The sequence below is a fragment of the Meleagris gallopavo genome, chromosome 2 (genome assembly GCF_905368555.1).
Source record: "Meleagris gallopavo chromosome 2, MGAL_WU_HG_1.1, whole genome shotgun sequence".
NCBI lineage: Eukaryota > Metazoa > Chordata > Aves > Galliformes > Phasianidae > Meleagris > Meleagris gallopavo.
This window is the reverse complement of record NC_139405.1, coordinates 103845571-103865509: the sequence shown is the minus strand read 5'-3', so window position 1 is coordinate 103865509 and position 19939 is coordinate 103845571. Positions and strand designations below refer to the sequence as shown.

General features: G+C 41.3%; 1 protein-coding gene across 13 annotated transcripts in view; it reads left to right on the top strand.

Moving 5' to 3' along the window:
• DTNB (dystrobrevin beta) overlaps positions 1 to 19939 on the top strand; it is a 141671-nt gene that overhangs the window by 35882 nt on the left and 85850 nt on the right. For all 13 annotated transcript variants that reach the window (XR_014881691.1, XR_014881690.1, XR_014881693.1 and 10 more), the window contains 2 exons: positions 8552 to 8718; positions 14545 to 14669. Coding sequence is in view for 8 of the 13 variants with exons in the window: in XM_085218199.1 (XP_085074325.1) it covers positions 8552 to 8718; positions 14545 to 14669 (292 nt within the window). In the remaining 5 variants the exon portion in view is untranslated. The remainder of the gene's footprint in view (positions 1 to 8551; positions 8719 to 14544; positions 14670 to 19939) is intronic.

The following is a 19939-nucleotide window of genomic DNA, read 5'->3' as shown; positions in this document are numbered from 1 at the left end:
AAGAGATGGAAAAACTGAATGTGATCTTTTGTTTCCTTCACCACACAGTAAAATCCTCTTATCATTCTTCAACATCTCTGCCCTACCAGGTGTTACCTCTTCTTCAGCTTAGTGTGTTTATAAGCATCTCGGGGTGTAGATTTCTTCCTTTTAGGACATAGGTGAAGTCCCTCTTGTCCTTGCCCAGGCAAAGCTTTAAAACCCCAGCAGTCTGTGTGTCTCTAGCAAAGTGGTCAGGAGTTATTCCATTCTCTGCTTCCTGATGTCTGCGAAGTGGTTCAGTATTGCTGTGATTTTGATATGCTCTTTTGTGGTGTTTGTTTTATTGTCTTTTCTTGAGCCTCTTGCAAAGCGTATCTGGTTGTGTTTTCAATCTGCGTTTGTACAGCACTGAATAAGAGCAGAGCTGCAATGCTCAACAGGCTTTTTCTTGTTTACTGCAACAGAAGAGATGGTTAATTTCCCAATTGCTCTGTATGTTTACAAACGTTTTCTGACAATTGTGTGTACAATTGAAAAGAAAAAAAGTGATTTATCAAAGAATTTTTGGGGGGAGTAATGTCATGGAAACAGATCTGAAAGGGAAAACTTCTGAAAGAGCTGAGAAGGTTGATTTAGTTGAAGTGTTAGGCAGACTCTGGTACTGCCAATCTTTCCCACCCTTATGTAACAGGTTGAAATGGCAGCAGCTTCTGTTTGCTCTTTTTTCTTTATCCTCTTATCTTTATAAGCTTTTACTTCAAGTAAAGCACACAGACTGGAATAAATACAGTAAGGGAACAAGCAGTAAAAAGTTAATATGAATTATAGGTCAGGGTAGAATTTCACAGAGCTCAGGCAAGGGTAAAATGTTGAAACATGATGGAATAGTTCAGTTGGAAGGGACTTTCACAGACCATCTGGTCCAACTACAAGGGAAATGGTGGAAATATCTGGAGATAATCCAGTAGTCTGAGCTCGAGTCTGAGCTTTTTTCTTGAAAGTACCTAGAAGAAATTACTAGATAGCCGAAACAGTGATGTCCTGGACAATGCCCTTTGCCATCAGGTTGGAGGAGGTGGTCAGTGCCTCCTGTCGTGGGTTGGAAGAGGTGATCAATGCCCCTTGCCATCAGGTTGGAGGTTGTCCAGGCTGTGGAGTCTCCATCCTTGGAAATACTCAAAACCGAAACTGGCAGTCATGCAGCAGCAAGCTCCAGCTGGCCCGACTTGAGCAGATGTCCTGAAGTTCCATCCAGTCTCAGCTGCTCCATGATTCTGTGATTCTATATGTGTTTACAATGGAAATTCCATTAAATCATTCCCTGAAGTTGTTCATTTAGGAAGTAGCTTTCTCTTATTTTGGCTTCAGACATTAAATGCTATTTTCCTGATAGGATGGTCTCAGTTCCTAAAGCTCCATCCTTAATTTTGTGTCCTTCCTGCTGCCATGTTGGTCATGTCACCTGACATTACCTGATCAGTGGTAGTCTTGTTCTGCAGTCTTTTTGTTTCTTTCCAGTTTTCTCTGGATTGTGCCTTGTCAGTGCTTTTGTTATCTGATCTTTCCTTCCAAGCAGATGCTTGTCTCCTTCACAGTTTGTCAACATTTTCGTTAATTACTGTGGCAATCATTAGAAATTACTGCAGAGGCATCTGAACACCTTAGCTGACAACCTGAAGAAAAAATCCTCCTATTTCTGTGGCTGTCTTTTCAGCTCTCATTCAAGTAAAAGGCAATTAGGCTGTGAACTAAGTTTGTTCTATTGGAGAAATAGGTTTTTTCCTTACCTTTGAATCTTGTCTTCTTTCTCAACACATCAGACAAACGTCTTTGGTTGGTAGCACTGCTCTGTACAAATGGGCCAGCACCTTATTTGGGAGAGCCATCGGTTCAGTTTGACTGCCAACGTGCAGCATTGTTTTTGTGTAGGCATTCTAATCCTTTTAGTTTTGTTCCTGGAGAAATGCAAATGGAAAGAGTCTTCAGGCTGTGTTCTCTTTCCGCTGTAAAAAAAGAAAATATTGAAAAGAATATCCAACTCTTGAATTTGGCCTTTGTGCTGTCTTAAGCACTCATTATCTTTGGTAGAAATACTTTGCTAGCTCATCTGCTCTCTAGGGTAGGAATGTACAATGATTCAGAAAAACAAATGTATGAAAGTGTAGGGACAATGCAGTTTGTGTTTAGGAGTTCCCAGTTAAAGAATAATCCATTGCATTTTTTCATAGTGTCAGGTCATTCTTTGGTTGGTTTTGGCTGCCTTGTGTGGCAAATCAGTGTGAGCTTTCCCAGAAGCTCAGAATCACTGCAGTAATTTCTGAAAGGGATTGAGAATTGCTACTTGCTCTTTTCCTGAAATGACCCAATTCATGTTTAGCAACTGCTAAGCAGCCTTGCCTGTAGTAAATCTATTCCAAACAAGAAAGGATAGAAACTGACAGTGGAATCCATTTTCAGCTTTCTTTTGGAAATAAATAGATAAAAATAATAAAAAAAAAACTAGAAAATCCAGGAAACTGCAGTGCTTATGCCATTTTTATTCTCTTTTTTTTTCTCTCCACATATTTTGAAAGGAAGAAGGTGATTTCCTGGGAAAATATGCCAGATGTGCCTCTGTGCTTTCCCAGGCTGCTGGGAATTCTCATTTCCATTAAGAAAGCTTTCCATAAGCTCACAGATGTCCCACAAAACCCCTAAATATCCTAACAGTGGCAAAGGAGTTCCAGTGGCAACTCCATGCTTTCATTTTGGTCTGATCCTCCTCCGAGAGGCGTGATGTCACTTAACAAGTACCAATGATGAACATACAGAAGCACATTTCAAAAAGAAGTAATATTCCAAGGAGGTTTTAAACCCATCATTTCTTTCCTGGATAAAAATTTCTGTAATACTTTTCAGTCTTTCCTCTTGCTGGTCCCACATTTCCTGTGGAATGTAGATTTCTGCAAAAGGCCATCCTTCATAGCCTGCTCCATGGCATGTGCCAGACTGACGCAGTCCATCTGAAGCTGCTGATCCCGTGCAAGGAGCCCATCTGATCTGCAGAGTCAGGTGGAAAGCAGATCCAAAGGGAAGGCTTTATTTAAAGGTTTGGCAAAGCTTGAGAATTTTTATCATTCCTCTCATAGCTCACACTCAGACTTTAATTTCACAGGTTTTTCCCAGCTAGTTTTTGGTAGAGTTTTATAAAACTCAGGAGAGGAAGAAGACAAACCAACCAAGTGAACCCCAACCAACCAACAACTTCTCTCCTGCCCCTAGATTTTGCCTTGTCTCCTCTTTACAAGTCTTTCCTTCTCTTCCATCCATACAGCCAGGATATGTCTGTGCATGCCTGGTAACTTGTCAGAACTTATCTTGGAAGGTGATTTACATTCTGTTTTGATGCTTTGATTCTGTTTTGATTTGATATATCTAATATATCAAGGGAATTCATCATTATAGTTGCCAGAAATTATGTTTTTAATACTTAGTAGTGCTTTCTACAGGAGAACTGAGTTCCAGCAGAAGAATACAGAACCAGTTTGGGTGTATTCTCAACTTAATTGAGTCAGGAGGTCAGGTTCCTTGTTTAATCGATAGAAAAGTTTGGGTTCCTGCATTGAACTGCTGCTTGAGCAGACCTCTCTCCATTGGCGTGGGCGGAGGATGTTAATCTGCTGGAAGACTTCAAATCTTCTCTTTCCGCTCATTAGAATAGTTCCCATGGAAAAATAAAAAACTCCAGAGTTGGAACCTGGAGCTTGACATATACATTATACACTGGTCATGATTTTTGTGCTAATTTTGGGTTCAGAGCACTAGGACTTTTGTGGTTAATTAAGCAGATGATTACATTTTTATCTCATAGCTAACATCATCATTGGTAAGTCTTTTGCCTTGGAGTACTAGAATTTAGATGTTCTGGATGTGCACATCAGTATTCCTGGCCTGGGTCCACCAGGACAAAGCACAGTCGTGTAGCAGTATGTCAGCTTACAGATGTAGCTATTAGTACCAGATGAAAAAGAGTAGTATAAAGACAGATGTTTAAATAAAGGTTTGTATTTATAGTCATGGCAAGTTCTTCAAAGCATTTCTCTTCCAACACTAATTCTGTATTAGCCAGAGTTTTTGAACAATGTGTTTTTCCAGGTCTTCCCTGCAACTCTCTTATACAAAAAGATTACTTCATCTGCATCCTGCTTTAGCTTTCTACTTTCATTATCTCCTCTTTGATTTCTTTTCTTGTATTTTAAAGTTCTCGTATTTTCGTTTTCCTTTAGCTGCTAGGTTTTTTTCCACGTCTTTGTCGATTACTCCCACGCACTTTTATAAAGGCTCTGTTCTTTTCTCCTACTTATTTCTGTCTGTGTTTTGTTCTTGATATCCTTCCCATGGAAATACTCTGTCATCTCTATGTAGACAACTTTGCTATGCTTCTCAGTTCCAGACCAGTCTCCAGTCTGCATAAACCTTACCTGTCTGGTGTATCTTTACATTTACAGTAATTTGAAATAATATACCTGAAATGCAGATCCACAATTACTCTAAAACTTTTCCTCATTATTTCATTTTAAGTAATCTAATGTGTATATTACTACTGTATTTTGGAAGCCTTTACAATATGTCCCAGTGGGAAATACTTTGTTCTGACAGAGCAGTGGCTTGGGCATTAGCAGTGAAAGCGTAAGATAAAAGGTGGAGGCACAGAAGGAAGGCAGCAAATGGAGATTTCAGGGCAGGGATTTGGGGGTTGCAGCTCAAAGACTGATGATGGAGTAACATTTCCCATTTGGGTGGGAAACAGTAATGAGGGATTTTGACAGGAATGGCTTCTTGGTAGTGAGACAAGGGACTTATGTCTTCTTCTCCAGGAGTTAGAGAAGAAGGACAAATTTGTGTGTCCTTGTAATCTGAAAACCTAATCCAATATATTCCAACCATCATGATTGGAAAAGACTTCTAAGATAACCAAGCCCAACCCCAACCCATCCCACCGTGTCCACTGACCATGACCCTCAGTGCTACATCCCCACAGTTCTGGAACACCTCCAGGGTTGGTGACCCCACCACCTCCCTGGGCAACTGTGCCACTGCATCACCGCTCTTACATATATTTTGATATACTGCGGAGTCAGAAAAGCAGACCACTGAAATGCAGGGGAAAAAAATAGAGGCATCTCAGGTAAATCACAAGATGGCACAAGGTCTTTGAATAAATTACAGTTTTGTAGAAGAGAGCAAATGAGAGATATCTTTGAGACAGAGGAGGAAAGAAAAGGAGGAGGAGAATGGTCACCTCGCATTTTCACTTGGAAGAATTTAATATGTCCAGATCAGAGAGGAAATGTGAATGAAAAGAGAGATTTGAATACTGACTGGATGATTGCTGATGGCAGTTTTGTACACTGATGGCCAAAATAGTCTGCTGCTGAGAGTTAATTAGAGGAGAAGAATTTTGGAGGCTGGCAGAGTTGGAAGAAGAGGACACAGCTGGGAGTGGGTGAGGTGAGTTTTGTGATGTCTCAAAGGGTCTGCTGGCAAGAATCACAATATCCTTTAGGTTGGAAAAGACATCTGAGATCATCAGGTCCAGTGGAGGAAGGAAGGAGCGGGTTGTCTGTCAAAAAGGACCCAGGAGGAGTCTTGAATTTGGAGCGCTGACAATCAGGAAAGGGAATGACTGAAGTCTTGGAAGCAGTGAAAAGTAGTAAGAAGCTTAAAACTCCCACTCCCATATGTGACTGGAAACTTTGAGTAAAGGAACACCTCCTAAGAGGAAGTATCAATAGCGAGAACTTGTTCAGATCACAGAGGCAGGGAAAATAAAGCATAAACAATGACACCAGTGAATGTTTAAGGGCAGAATGGAGAGGAAGAATGAGATGGGATGAGGTCCTTGTGGTTCAAACATGATGTGGAGTCAGGCGTGTCAGTGGTGTTAGAAACATCATCAGTGCACCTCTTCATGACAGCCTCAGTCTTGAATGGATTAGTGTGGATAGAAACGTGGAAGGCAATCTGAACAGGAGAGAACTGAAGTCTTCAACACCATATTTTATTGGCACATTGACATATTCCCAAAAGTTGGAAAAAAAGCATCTGCATCTGATTGTGCTGTAGCACTTGGCAGAAACCAGGTAAGGAAGACCTCGCGATCTCTGATAATGACTGTTTCAGTCTTTTTCCTCATCATGTATGCAGTATGCTCAGAACCCTGACACCACTGTGACTTTGTCTGGTGTTTATTTCATCAGAATGCTGTTATTGCTTTCCTTAAGTCAAGTGCATCAGCTTCAAGTTTTTGATTCTCTGGTTCAGAGCTCCATGTTAAGGCAGTGGCCCCATGTTTGATCCCAGCAGGAGACAGAAATTCTCCGTGGACAGAAGGGTTCTTGGAGGTGGATACCAAAAAGCTGTGGGAGCCCATGACATCATCTATTTCCCTTTCCAAAGGCAAACTTTACATACATCCAAAGTTCTCAAGAGATCTGCCCTGCTGCTGCATAAAACGTTCAGTCCAAAGGTTTCAGCATCGGTGTGGATGAGAAGCTGGGCTGAGATCAGTGTTAAATATTCTTAGGGTGAGAAAGTTTTTCCTAGTATTCTAGCATGGATTTTTCTTACTGCAGTTTAAATCCTCAGGTCCCTGGGTTTTGGCCGCTGGCTCTTCAGAATGCATTGGTATTTTTGTAAGTACCTCTTGCATGTTTGGTGCCTTCTCATAGTCACTTCTTAGCTAAGCTGTCTCCTAGATCTTGTTTGTTGAAACATGATGCCCCAAGTTGGGCATTTTGTCAGTTTTTCAATATTTTTATGAAAACAGTGAGCAATACCTGACCTGGAATAAACCCTTTTGGAGCCCTGCTCGTTAGATCGTTCTGTTTTGATAATTTTCTGTTTTTTTTCTGATGAAATTCACATCTCAGCTACAGTCCTTTCATCTACTGAGTATTTCCCTCTGTTAGGCAAATACCACGGCGTGCCAGTTTTGGAAGAATTACTGAAGTAAAATGGGAAATTGGTGACATTTAATGCCCTTGTTCTATTTTCAATGCCAATTAACCTGGCATGGAGAGACACAAAGTTGAGTTGGGAAATGTTCATTGCTCACGTTCTTCAGGTGCTTAAATTGCTTTAGTATTTGTTCAAGTACTCTACAAGTTAAAATAACACGGGAAGGCTGTGGTTATAAATGTATAATTTCATCTTTTCTTAAGGATCAGAATCACAAATTCTGTGATATCTCTTTTAAATCGCTTGCTAATTTTCTCTCATTCTTTCATTTCTGTCTTTGTCTTGGGATACTACATTATTCTTTTAACTGTCATTGATGATTTGTTCCTGTTTTTACTTCTGTAGGCTTCTTTTTGAATTTGAAGTTATTGAGCTCATCATTTTAGTCAGGTTGCTTTTTTTACAGCAGTCTGCTCCTTCCTCTGCCCAGAAATATTTATACTTGTTTCTTTAGCATTGTTTCTTTAAGGAACTGACAATTCTCTGAACTCACTTTTCCTGTTGTGTCTTCTTGTAGTATGCTTACTAATTCTCATATGAATTTACTGAAGTCATTGAGATCATGTTCTCCACTTCCTAAGATTTAGAAAAGTACTGTTGCTTTGTTAACTTAAGGTTGCTTGTCGTCATTTTTTATTTTTTTCCAACCAGTTCTTTTCTTATATTTGAAATAAATGTAGAACTTGCTTTTCACTGCTTTCTCTGCTTTTCACAGTTCCTCTACAGAAGCTTCCATTTCCAATGGGCATTTGTATCATTGAAGCTGACTGTCTTCTACACATCATTTTCTTTACGTGGTGTTTCTGTGTAGCAGTAAGAGCATCATCCACCTGATTCTTGGCTTATGATATTGCTGTCCAGGTTAATGCTCAAGTGGTCTTCCCTGTAGTTATTACCCTGATGTTTTCAATAACTTGGGCAAACCTAACCTCAATTTGGGTAGCATTTCTGCACTGTCCAGCTGGGCAAACCCCTGGTCAATGGAAGTGTCGTCTAGCAAGGAGCTTTAGAGCAGAAATACAGTCCTCTGAATTTGAGTGAGAAGCTCTTGGCTGACTCAGGTCCCTTAGGCAGAAGTCAACCTTTGTGAACCTTATTTTGAGGTCTTTTTCAATATTCATGATTCTATCATTCTGTCTAGGGACATGGTGGGAATGGGTTGGGGTTGGACCTGATGACCTTTGTCTTTTCCAGCTTCAATGATTCTATGATTATATGAATATGATGCTATTGCTTTCCCTGTCCACTCATGTTCTCTCTGTTGTTGAATTTGCATTGAGCTTTCTGGTTCTGAGGAAATCCGAAAAGGGAAAAAGAAGAAATATTGAACTTGTTGGATGGTGCTGATATGTTATCAACTCAGATATGTAGTTATTCATCCAAAATAATCTCTTCTGGACTCAGAAGCCATGGCGTGGCCGGAGTGATAATTTCTTTTAGTGATTGAGAACCTGGCTTGTGGTTTGTTTGGTTTTTCTTGGAAGCTTTCGTGAAACTTAATGATTGCAGTTTTCTTAAGGTTTGCTTATTACTTTTCATTTTTTCTGTTTCCCTCCACGTCTTCACCAAGTCTTCCATCCTGTGGAGTGTTCCTATTGCCGGTGTGAGAGCATGATGGGGTTCCGGTACCGGTGCCAACAGTGCCACAACTATCAGCTCTGCCAAAACTGCTTTTGGCGTGGCCATGCCAGTGGGCCTCACAGCAACCAGCACCAGATGAAGGAGCATTCCTCTTGGGTAACCTGCCTTTCTTTGTCTTGTAGACACAGCCTCTTCTGTACTGATTTATTCTGAAAGCTGAAGTTGTTTTTATAGCAGAACTGCACAGTAGGACTGTTAAAGGTTGTCAAATAGTCAAAGTGTGTAAATGGGTAAATAGCATTATTTTTATTATAAATAATGTTGTTCCTTTATCAGTTGTTGTCATTCTATTCACCAGTGTTTAAAGCAGACAATACAGTCCTTTTCAAAACCCTAACACGTTGTTTTCTTCCCCTCTTCACCACAGTTCTACTTTTTACATATGTTATTATTACTATTATTACTTTCCTTCTATTCTAGCTTAACAAGTCTTAGAGTTTGCGATTCCTTTCCTCCTCAGAAAGGTAAACCAGTCTCAGGAAGGACCTGTATCCAAGTGGCATCTTTAAACACAGTATTTCTTTAAAAGAAAAGGACTGTGTGATAATCACATCTAACGTAATGATAGACAATTATAGATATAAAAACTGATTTTCTGGCAAAAAATTTAAGTCTTATTTTTTTACTTTTTTGAAGAGATCAGATGATGATTGGATTATAATTAGCAATTATCTCCATGAGAAAGAATCATTATGGTATGACTGTTTAATTTAGAAAGCTGGGGCTTAGTACCAGGCAGCAGTTAAACTATCATCTAAAAAAGACTTCGATACTTAAAGGCAATTTGCTCAGAAATCTGTAGAAGGAAAGGAATTTTAGCAGCAGAAAATGTTGTTTTGTTATTCAGAAACAAGGGTTAGCTTGTCTTAGTAAGAAATTGCAGCAGCAGCTGAAATGGAAGAAACATTTTTAAAAGATGTTCTTGTGTACATGTGCTGTGTTTGTAGGAGGATTAGGTAGAACAAATATAAAGATATGGGAGGACATGAGCTGAAGGAATAAAAGGTAGGAGGAGTTTGGTATAGTCAGAATCCAAATCAAAGCAAGTTTCCATCAAGAGACTAAAGATTACTTACAGGTGAAGCAAAGGCAGAAGGTAGAAATTAAGGACAAAGTGGGGAAATTCAGGGGATTTCAGTAAACAGTAAGGCAATCATAACAAGCATTTATGTTCCTGTAATCTAAAACAGTATTTCTTGTTCTGTCTCTAGAAACATATTTCTGAACCTTTCCAATGATTTACTGTGGCTTTTTTTCTTTTTTGACTGGTTGGTTCTTAAGCAACAAAGCATTCTGAATATACTAAAAAGTTCAGTGATGCATAAAATACCATCACACACTTAGTAGTCTCCTTTAAAATGAGTATGGAAGGGGGATCTTTTAGAAGAGGAGCAGTATCTTCCATTATTTTCTGTCTACCCATCTATTTATTTGTCTATGCTGGGGGCCACAGTAGTGTAGGTGATACTTCACGAGGACAGAGTAGAGGGGCACAGTCCCCTCCCTGCTCCACTCCCACCCCTCTGTGGATGCAGCCCAAGCTGCTGTTGGCATTCCAGGCTGCAGGTGCACACTGCTGACTCATATCCAGTTTTTCATCCACCAGGACCCCCAAGTCCTTCTCCGCAGGGCTGCTCTCAATGTGTTCTCCCAGTCTGTACTCAAATCTAGGATTGAGTGGCCCAAGTGCAACATCCTGCACTTGGCCTTGTTAGACCTCATCAGGTTCACTTGTGCCCCCTTTTCGAGCCTGTCCAGATCCCTCTGGATGGCATCTCCCCTTTGTCTTGTATCAACTGCACCACTCAGCTTGGTGCCATCGACAAACTCACTTGAACTACAGTTGATCCCACTGTCCTTGATACTGATAAAGCTGTTGAAGTGCACCAGACCCAAGATGAACAACCCCTGGGGTACTCGTCTCATCACTGCCTCCATCTGGACGTAGAGTTGTTAACTACAACCGTCTGGCTGTGACCTTCCAACCAATTCTTTATCCACCGAAAAGTCCAGCCTTCGAACTCACATCTCTCCAATGTAGAGATAGGATGTGGTGGGGGACCATGTCCAAGGCTTCACGCAAGTCCAGGCAGACAACAGTTGTCCTTGCTTTGTCTACCAGTGCCATCGCTCCATCACAGAAGGTCAGGGACAATCTGCCCTTGATGAAGCTGTGCTGCCTGTCTCTGATCACCTCTTCATTTCACATGTACTTAACATCTCTTCCAGGAGGATCCGCTCCATGATCTTCTATAGATAACTGTGCTTTGTTAGTTGTAAGCACCCTTCAATGAATGGCTTCGGAAGACTTATCAATAAACCCAGCAAATGTTCTGTGTCAATAGGGATAAAATCTTGACTTTCATTGGGAAGCCATTACAGTGAGCACTAATCAAATGGAGAATAACAGGCAGACCCTGTTATCAACAAGGTTATGGTTTAGCAATACTGTAAGTAGTTGTTAATAAGATTTTGTTTGCAAAATTGCTTCTCCTATATTTCTAGTTCGTTTAATTTTCCACTTAGACTGCCTTAAAGTAATACAACATCTGGAGCTTGTTCCATTCTGTCCTCAGGGGCTGAAGGGACACAGTACTAACTGAGGGCACACCACAGTGCAGGGCTTGTGAGCCCAACAGGGGAGAAGAAAAAACCTCCCTTCAGAATCTCCACCTTCTGACCTATGACACTGAAGAATATGGTTTTGCTGCTTCCTGCTGCCGGAGCTGCACAAAGCCTGAGGCCAGCCATGTGAGTGCTGTGCCTGCAGAAAGAAGGGTTTGATACTATTTACCTGCTCTGCTCAGTCCTTGAACTGAAAAAAATGTTCAAATAATCTAAAAAGTAATGTTGTAAGTGATGTTAGAGAAACAATTCTGGAGCTGATAGTTGGTTTATCCATAATTCAGTTGTCCACCTCAGATGAGGAACTTCAGAGGTGTTCAGAGGACAGGAAACCCAGAACTGTGCATCTTAAGTAACCAGTCTGAAAAGAAGGGGACCTCTGAGATGTTCAGCAACCAGACACTGAAATGTATCTATTGAAAAGCCTCCTTGGTTCCTTAAACCATAAATATCCAACCTTTTGGCTTGCTTGGGGCTGCATTGAGTGAAGAGGAATTATCTTGGGCCCCAAGGACATTGGTGATGGCTGAAAGTATTTGAAACTAAAGGCACACAGACAGTGTTTTCATCTAAACCTGAAGAGCATAAATTGGATTGTAGGATGTGTGAAACCTGGAGGCTGCTGGGGATACCATAGTGGCGTGTCCAAGTACCCAGCTGACTGAGATCCCAGTGGGATGGAAAGTTTCAAATAGTTCATGAAACATAGTTTGCTCCCAGCTATTTACAAATATAGATTGAAGTCAAGAAGGAACAGCTGGGGAAGACGATGGTAAAACTTTGGTGGTGTTAGAGATGGGCATGTGGACAGTGTTACTGGAGGAGTTTGTGGTGGTGTCAGTGGTGGAGGAGAGGATCGTGGGACTACAGGGCTTCTGTTTGCTTTTCTAGGAGGTAGGGAGTGCATTAGGAAGAACTTGTTCCCTGAAAGAGACATGGTGATCCATTGGCACAGCTGCCCAGGGAGGTGGTGGGGTCACCAACCCTGGAGGTGTTCCAGAACCGTGGGGATGTGGCACTGAGGGACATGGACAGGGGACATGGTGGGGTGGGCTGGGGTTGGACTTGGGGATCTCAGAGGTCTTCTTCAACCTTAATGATTCTGTGATTCAGAGATGCTTAATGAAGATGTCAAACAGACAGAAAAGTAGAACTCAGCTCATTGGGAGAAAAAATAAAATGCTATTTCTCAGAGGAACCAGCTATCCCTACCAGGTACACTTGCCAATGAAGTGCTTCTTCAGCACGCTCTGCCTTTTTCACTCTCAGCCACACTGAGAATCATCATGCAAAAGTTGGAATCGATGGAAATTATCTCTCCTCTATCATTTTCACAAAGTGAAGTTGCTCTATTTCTGCATTCTAGGCAGCACCGCATTTGCTCGACAATATAAATGGTGGTGTAGCACGACAGGATGCAGTGTTTGTTACCACAGTGGAAAAACACTTTTAAAATAGGCTAGAGTGCTGCAGAGAGGTCACAGGAAAGGCACTGTGAGATAGATGATCTGTGCAGAAACCAGAAGATGAACACGATAAAGGGCAAGGAAAGAAATACACCGAGACTAGAAGCAGAGAACATTTAGAGATAAATGTATGTGGGAATTTCCAATACGTAGGGTGAATTAAGGAAACCCAGAATTTTTTACTATCGTTGCATGTGATAGCAAAATGAAAGATGATAATTTGAATTTTACTGTGGGTTTGGTAGGAAATAACGTAAAGCATGAATTGTGATTTTTCATTAGTTTTCAAAATAATTAAAGGCAGATGCTCCTCTGTAGAACCCTCTGTGGTGAGAGCGCTGTGCACTTCAACCATAAGAATCTGTACATCCAGCCAAGGAGTTTTGCATTAGTGCTTGGATGGGGCTAAGATCTGTCTGCAGAGCCCAAAGCTACACACTGAAGAGGCAAGTGGCCCTTTTCAGCTGTGTCCAAAGCCACTTTGTCCACCAGGGGAATCCTCGCCCACCTGTACTAACAGGAAGACATTACCATAAGAAATTTCAGTGGGTGTGGTGGTGATGGTTGGGCTTGTTGATCTTGGAGGTCCCTTCCAACCTTAGTGATTCCATGTTTCTGTGGTTTTGTTTCCAAACCGACATTCATCACGAGTTCCAAGAGGCAGCCTCCAGTCATGCCTTTCACAGTTCTTACTTAGCTCTGGCTTGAATTGTAAGAGAATGGGAGAAGGTAATAAAACTCCAGTTAAGAATCAGAAGTCCTACTGTATTCTTAGGGGCATCCAACTCATATTTCTTTTCTAATTTGAAAGGAATTTTTATCTTCCATTATTTTCCAATTTAGTTGAGTGTTTTACTTAAAATGCATTGTGATCTGCTACTACAAACTGCGTAAGCTCAGAGGGAACAACATTCTCACACACAGATTCCCTACTCTAAAAACCTTCATTGCCTGTTGTATTTTGCTAAAGCCAAGAGGCCCAGAGATGAAGAAGCTCACTGGTTGGTAATTATTAACTGCGTAATCCATTGTTAGTAATTGTCACCTCTGAGGGAGGTGGGCAGTGGGCATGGTGGGGTGGGTTAATAGTTGTTCTTGATCTTACATGTCTTTTCCAGCTTTATTAATTCTGTGATTAAAAGTGCATTCAGAATTGAACCAAATTTCCCACTGGAGCATCTTACAGAAATAGGAAGTGAGAGGGACTAGCAATCAGCCACAGGGTTGCGGCATCTGTGTGGGGGGTTTGATCAGAAACACAGCACTGATGGGTTACTTCCCAAAAAAGAATTTTTTGGCCTCCAAATTGTAAACTTGAGCTCAGTGGAGCGAACAACATTGTAAGATAGGTGATGAATCTCCTCCTACGTCAGTTCTTTATTTCTTCCCTTGCCCTTCCCCAGAATACAACACCTGTGTCCAGAAGGTCCTTGTCAGAGCGGGTGGGAAATCCCTGCACTGGTTCTCAGTTCTGACACAAACACCAAGCAGTGTATTTCTTGAAGTTACATATTTTTGTTAAACTACTTTCATTTTTCAGTATTATAACACTAAAAAGAAAAAAAAAATGCAACTAACAAACCACCAACCCCCTCCCAAAAAAGCCAACAAAACCCAACTTGCTCGTCTGTGCAGTTTCTGTACTAATAGATGACCTTTAGAGGTTCCTTCCAACTCAACCATCGTATGATTCTGCAATTCCTTGGTGTGGTGTAGCAGAAATGAATATTTCTGAAAACTCTCTTTTTCATGTTTCTCTGTTATCTGATTGCACACATTTCCCTGCTCTTTGTAACAGTGGTCTCATTTTGGTCACTCTTTTCCAAACCAGAAATCGCCTGCGAAGAAGCTGAGCCATGCAATCAGTAAATCACTTGGCTGTGTACCAAGCAGAGAACCACCTCGTCCTGTGTTTCCTGAGCACCCAGAGAAGCCACTTGATCTTGCACATATAGTGTGAGTATCTGTTGTTGTAATCGGGCTTCCACTTAATCAGCAATATAAAGTAATTAATGGTATGAATCTAAGGCTGTGTGGTTGTATGAGACTTTGGAAAGAAGCCTTGGGTTGGAATTATAAAGTCAAACTGATGGAATGATTTTGATAGAATACCATTGTACTGGTGTTAGTTTGAACCCACCTGAAATCAGTCTGCCTCCCTGATTTGCCAGGGAGAGTAAAACTTCAGAAAATCCTCAAATTCTGGCACATTCTATTTTTAATAAACTGAGCTCCCAATAAATCTATTTTAACAGCTGTTTACAAGGGTGGATATTGATAGGACAAGGGGGAATGGTTTTAAACTGACACGGGGGAGGTTTAGGTTAGATATTAGGAGGAAGTTTTTCACCCACAGGGTGGTGGAACACGGGAACAGGTTGCCCAAGGAGACTGTGGATGTCCCATCCCTGGAGGCATTCAAGGCCAGGCTGGATGTGGCTCTGGGCAGCCTGGTCTGCTGGTTGGTGACCCTGCACATAGCAGGGGGTTGGAACTACATGATCATTGTGGTCCTTTTCAACCCAGGCCATTCTATGATCCTATGATTCTATGTTTTTTAACATCTGTAGGACTTTGAGAGAAGTCACAGACTTCTCATGTGGATAAATTGAAGCACGTGGTACAGAGAAGAGGGAGGAAGGAGGAGCAAAGAGATATAATTTAGATAAAATGGAGGACTCCTGTGTTCAGGAGTATGCAGCATTTTGCAGTTCCGAGAGTAAGCAGAGTTGATGCACATCTGTTTTCCTTTGGATGTTGTCATAAATATTAGGTTCTTCTTGATCTGGTGTCTGTTGTCACAATATCTGAATGGAAAACCAAATAACTCAAATCTGAATGTCTTAGAACTGCTGAAAGTTCAACATGAGCATGTGCTGCTGTGACCTTTCCTGGTGCTGGACGATTTTTGTGGGCTGTTTATACACTCCTTTCAGTAAGAGAAAGCTGGAGAGTGACTTGTCGAGGTATCAGGAAGGTGGAGCAGTGAGGCTTAGCGTGGTGTGCTTTTCTTTTGTATCAAGCATGGAAGATCCATAACTTGATCTGAAAAAGTAGTTACAGTGCTCAACTCCTTAAAAACATAGTTTTGAGCTTTACCAATTTGTAGTTAGCCATGTGATTGTTTTCTCTTTTTATCACGGAATATTTCCCAACAATGATACTTTCTCCAGTCCTGTGCACTGAGTGGAGCTGGACGTGATGCAATGGGATATCATTGTTCTAATGTTCACTGTGTAATTCAACTCATAAATAAAAAAAAAAAAAAAGAAAAAGTCTGTCATGCTACTGTTCAGTTCAGAGCCCTCCTTAATGAAAGACATATTGGATGTACAAGGACAAGGCTGCTCGTTGTCCCCAGAATTAGACTGCCTTACCTCTGTGTTGTGGTTTGGCTGCTGTGCAGTTTGTCATTAAGCTTTAAATGTGGATTTTCTGTTGTGAGGTCCTGCTCAGACTCATAGAAAAGGATTTTGTGGTTATAAATTTTCTCAACTGATGAATCATCCTGAATCTGTTCACATTTTTCTCTTAAGATTGTCTGTGCTGCTGCCTAGCTGGAGCTCACCAGCATTCACAATTTGGAGCGTACAACATATAATGCCTCTAAAGGAAATAAAAGAATATGCAATTCCATAAGTGCAGTGCATGAAAGTGATTACAGTGGTGGTTCTGGTTTTTGGGTTTTCTGTACGAGTGATACCGTGGGAATTTCTTAAAGGGAATAGAAAATAAAAATAGAGGAAAGAGTTTTTAAGCATGAAAAGGGACATATCCAGGGTGAATTCTTTGCTGGCATTCAGCTTACAAAGAGAAATTGCTCAGGGCTACAATGAGTCATTATTTAGGTGCAAGTGATCATGACCTGATTACAGTTCTTGCATGTAAATGAGGTGCACATCAGCATCTTACAGCACTTAGCAGTCTGTCTCACAAAGCTGGAATCAATGTCAGCTGAGTAAATAATGCGAACATAAAGATATTAATAACTAGGAGCCGTCTAAGAACACTTGGCCAAGTGTCACCCTGCAGGAAAGCTTTGGAAGGGTGGCAAGAAGAAAGCTGCACTGCTCCAGGGAACAAGAAAAGATTGGTAGAAAGAATGCAAACTGTGAGTTATGCAGTATAGGAGAGGGACTTGAAAAAAAGGATTGCTGAGGGGACAGAGGAATGGGCATATGTTGTTAGTGTAGATAATAGAGAACAGAATGAAACTGTCCTTTTGCTGCCTTAAAATAATAAAATTGGTCAGTGCTGATGAGAGTTTCCAGAGCAGTTTCCAGGCTGTGGTTTGGCTGTGAGCAGTTGTGCGGTGTGCTGTTGGTCCCTTTCAGAGATAATCCAAAAGGATCTGGGATTTCACCTTCTATGTTTTCGGTTCCAACAGAAATAGGTGCAGAGTTCCTTAATTTGGAAACTTGCTGCTGGTTGTTGATGTCTTGGGCAATCGGAAAGTCCCAGAGTGCAGGAGGAAAATGCCTGTTCTTTCTTTTTCCAGGGAGGGAAAGAGATTGAAATCGCACAGGGCAGTATCTGACACGTTGAGTTTACCAACATGACTTTGATGGCAAATAAACTAATGGAGCAGTAGAGAAGCTAATTTGTTGACCAGTAAACAGAAACCTAACTCGTGCCAATCAACATACGTGGGCTTTTGGCAACGTAATGTAGTCAGACTCAGTTTGTATCTTCTTGATCAGATTAGTTTTGATTAGTGAAGTGATGCTGTTGAAGTCATGCACTTAGTATGAGCATTGCACCATTTGGAAAACAATCATCAGCAGATACACAACGAATTGAAAACCAAGTGCTGAGCTAGTTGTCCTTGATGTAACTGGGCAGGAAGATTCCTGAATAGTGCTTGGTTTGAAACAAGGTCCTGCTGACCTGGCCTCTGTGCAGTTAATTCATGTTTTAGTGGCCAGGAGGAAAAATATAAAGTCGCTGCTAGGCAGTGAGGTGAGGGTTGGTGTCTTTTCCCTGGTATCTAGTAGTAGGATGAGAGGTAATGGCCTTAAGTTGCAGCAGGGGAGGTTCATGTGAGGGACGTGGGCAGTGGGCATGGTGGGGTGGGTTGGGATGGATTTGGTGATCTTAGAGGTCTTCCTTCTAATCTGAATGCTTCTATGATTCTATGAAATTAGAAAACTATTGGAGGAATGAAGAATATTAAAAGGACAGAACGCAAAGAAAAATGACCCTAAAAGTTGTGGAGGTCACGGCACATAATTGGTTGGATGTGCATTTTTAGGGCTATGTTGTAGCCCCAGGGACTAACGTGAGTGCAAGGAGAAGACCTCACCCTTGGGGGTGGAGAGGTCCTGGTCAGCAGAACTGATGAGAGCACCCACAAACAGGCAGATACTGCAGGACCAAAAAGATGGAAAGGTTGAAAAGGTCAGTGAAAAGAATTCAAGGCCTGGGAAGGGATACTAGAAGATGCACAAGCTTGAGTTCAAAGACTCCAGCAGCTCAAGTGATGTGCTTTATCTATTTAATTCATCGATATTGGGATGATTTGATAGTTTTAGAAATATCTATCCTACGAAAAGGAAGTATCGTCCAAGGAGCTTTAACAGACAGGCTTAAACATAGACTGACCAGGAGATGAAGCTAGACAGATTTAGAATGAAAGTAAAAAATAGGTTTTTAATAGTAAGTGTAAGTAGTGGTTAGAATAGATTAGCAAAATGAATGTGGTGGAATACTGAAACTTTAAAACTAAGAGGAGAGTATTTTTTAATCAAATACAAATGCCAGTCTGGTTTTGTTCTGTGCTTGACAGAAGCCTCTCTTACTGCAGTATTTCCTTCCACCCTTATGATCTATGGAAAACACATACAGCAGTTTCAATGTGGGTAGTTCACAGAATCTACTGAAGGAGCACCAGGGATGTGCTCCATAAGGCAATCTGGCTACACTAATTCTGATACAAGCCTTGATCTTCTTGGCCACCTGGGTACAGTGCTGGCTCATGTTCAACCATCTACTGACCATCACCCCCAGGTCCTTTTCCTCCATGCATTCGTGTTGGTGTTATTGACTGATAGTGCTAAACATAGTTTGTAAGATCTTTGTGGAGGAGTTACAGTAAGAATACCAGTTTGTGGGTTACGAACGTTTCCAGTCCCATCAGATATACATGGCCAGGAATTTTATCTTGTTTGACAATTCAAAAACTTTGTTCCCTTCTTTTCCCCATGAACGTTTCCCCGGGCATCAATGAGTTGGGTATCTGCCATTGCTTCAACTTAAAGCCCTGGAGGGAGCAATGATCCCCTTATCTACTGCTACTGTAAAGCTTGAAAAATGAACAGAAGCCAAGCTGACAGGGACCTCTCCACCACCCAGCACCAAGGGTGAGGTCTTCCCCTTGCACTCATGTTAGCCTCTGGGGGTACAACATTGCCCTGAAAATGCCTACAAACCTGTCTTTTTCTTGACCCAGATTCCTATTGCTTTTGCAGTATGAGCTAAAACCTCCGCGGATAAGGTAATGAGTCTGCTTTTGGTAAGAACCTTTATCTTGCAGTTGCCAAAAAGCTCTGAGGATCAGAGAGGGAAGAAAAGCTCATCTCTCCTGCCATGACGAGGAAGTTGGTGTGCAGCGTGGTACCGAAAAAGCTGCTTATCAGGGTGTCGTTTTACACTTCTGTAAAATATTACAGAGTGCTTTGCTGCTGAAACTGCCTTGCTTTGGGTAGAGGTAGCAGCAGATCTGATACAGCACTGTTGTGCTCCTTCATCCTCCAGCTTCCTCATCAGACTGCTGAATTTCAGTGACAATTGCAAACAAATCACTGGTTTCCTTCTGTGTAGGGAAGCTTCCAGGAAAACCCTGCAAAAAAGCTCCAAGACAGTACAGATCTTTCCTCCTAGCAGTGGGACTTGCTGATCCAAATCAGCTTCTTAAATAGATGAAATAAAATTCCTATCAACACAAAGCAAAGGAACCAGAGATATGCTTTGGTTGCTGGTATTTATTGCAAACATACATCAAAGATGACTTCATAGAAGTTAAGATCAGAAAATATTAAACCAGCCTCTCTGACCACCTGCTACTCATTGATCATTAAATGTCACCACATTCCTTCCCTTCCAAGCCCAGTAATTTGTGTTCGGGAAAGGTTATCTAACAGAAAGGCACACCTTCTTGGTTTTAAGAGGTTACAAAGGTGCCAATTCTTGAGTAATTGTTTAAGGGACTGCTTATCATTCCTGCTTAA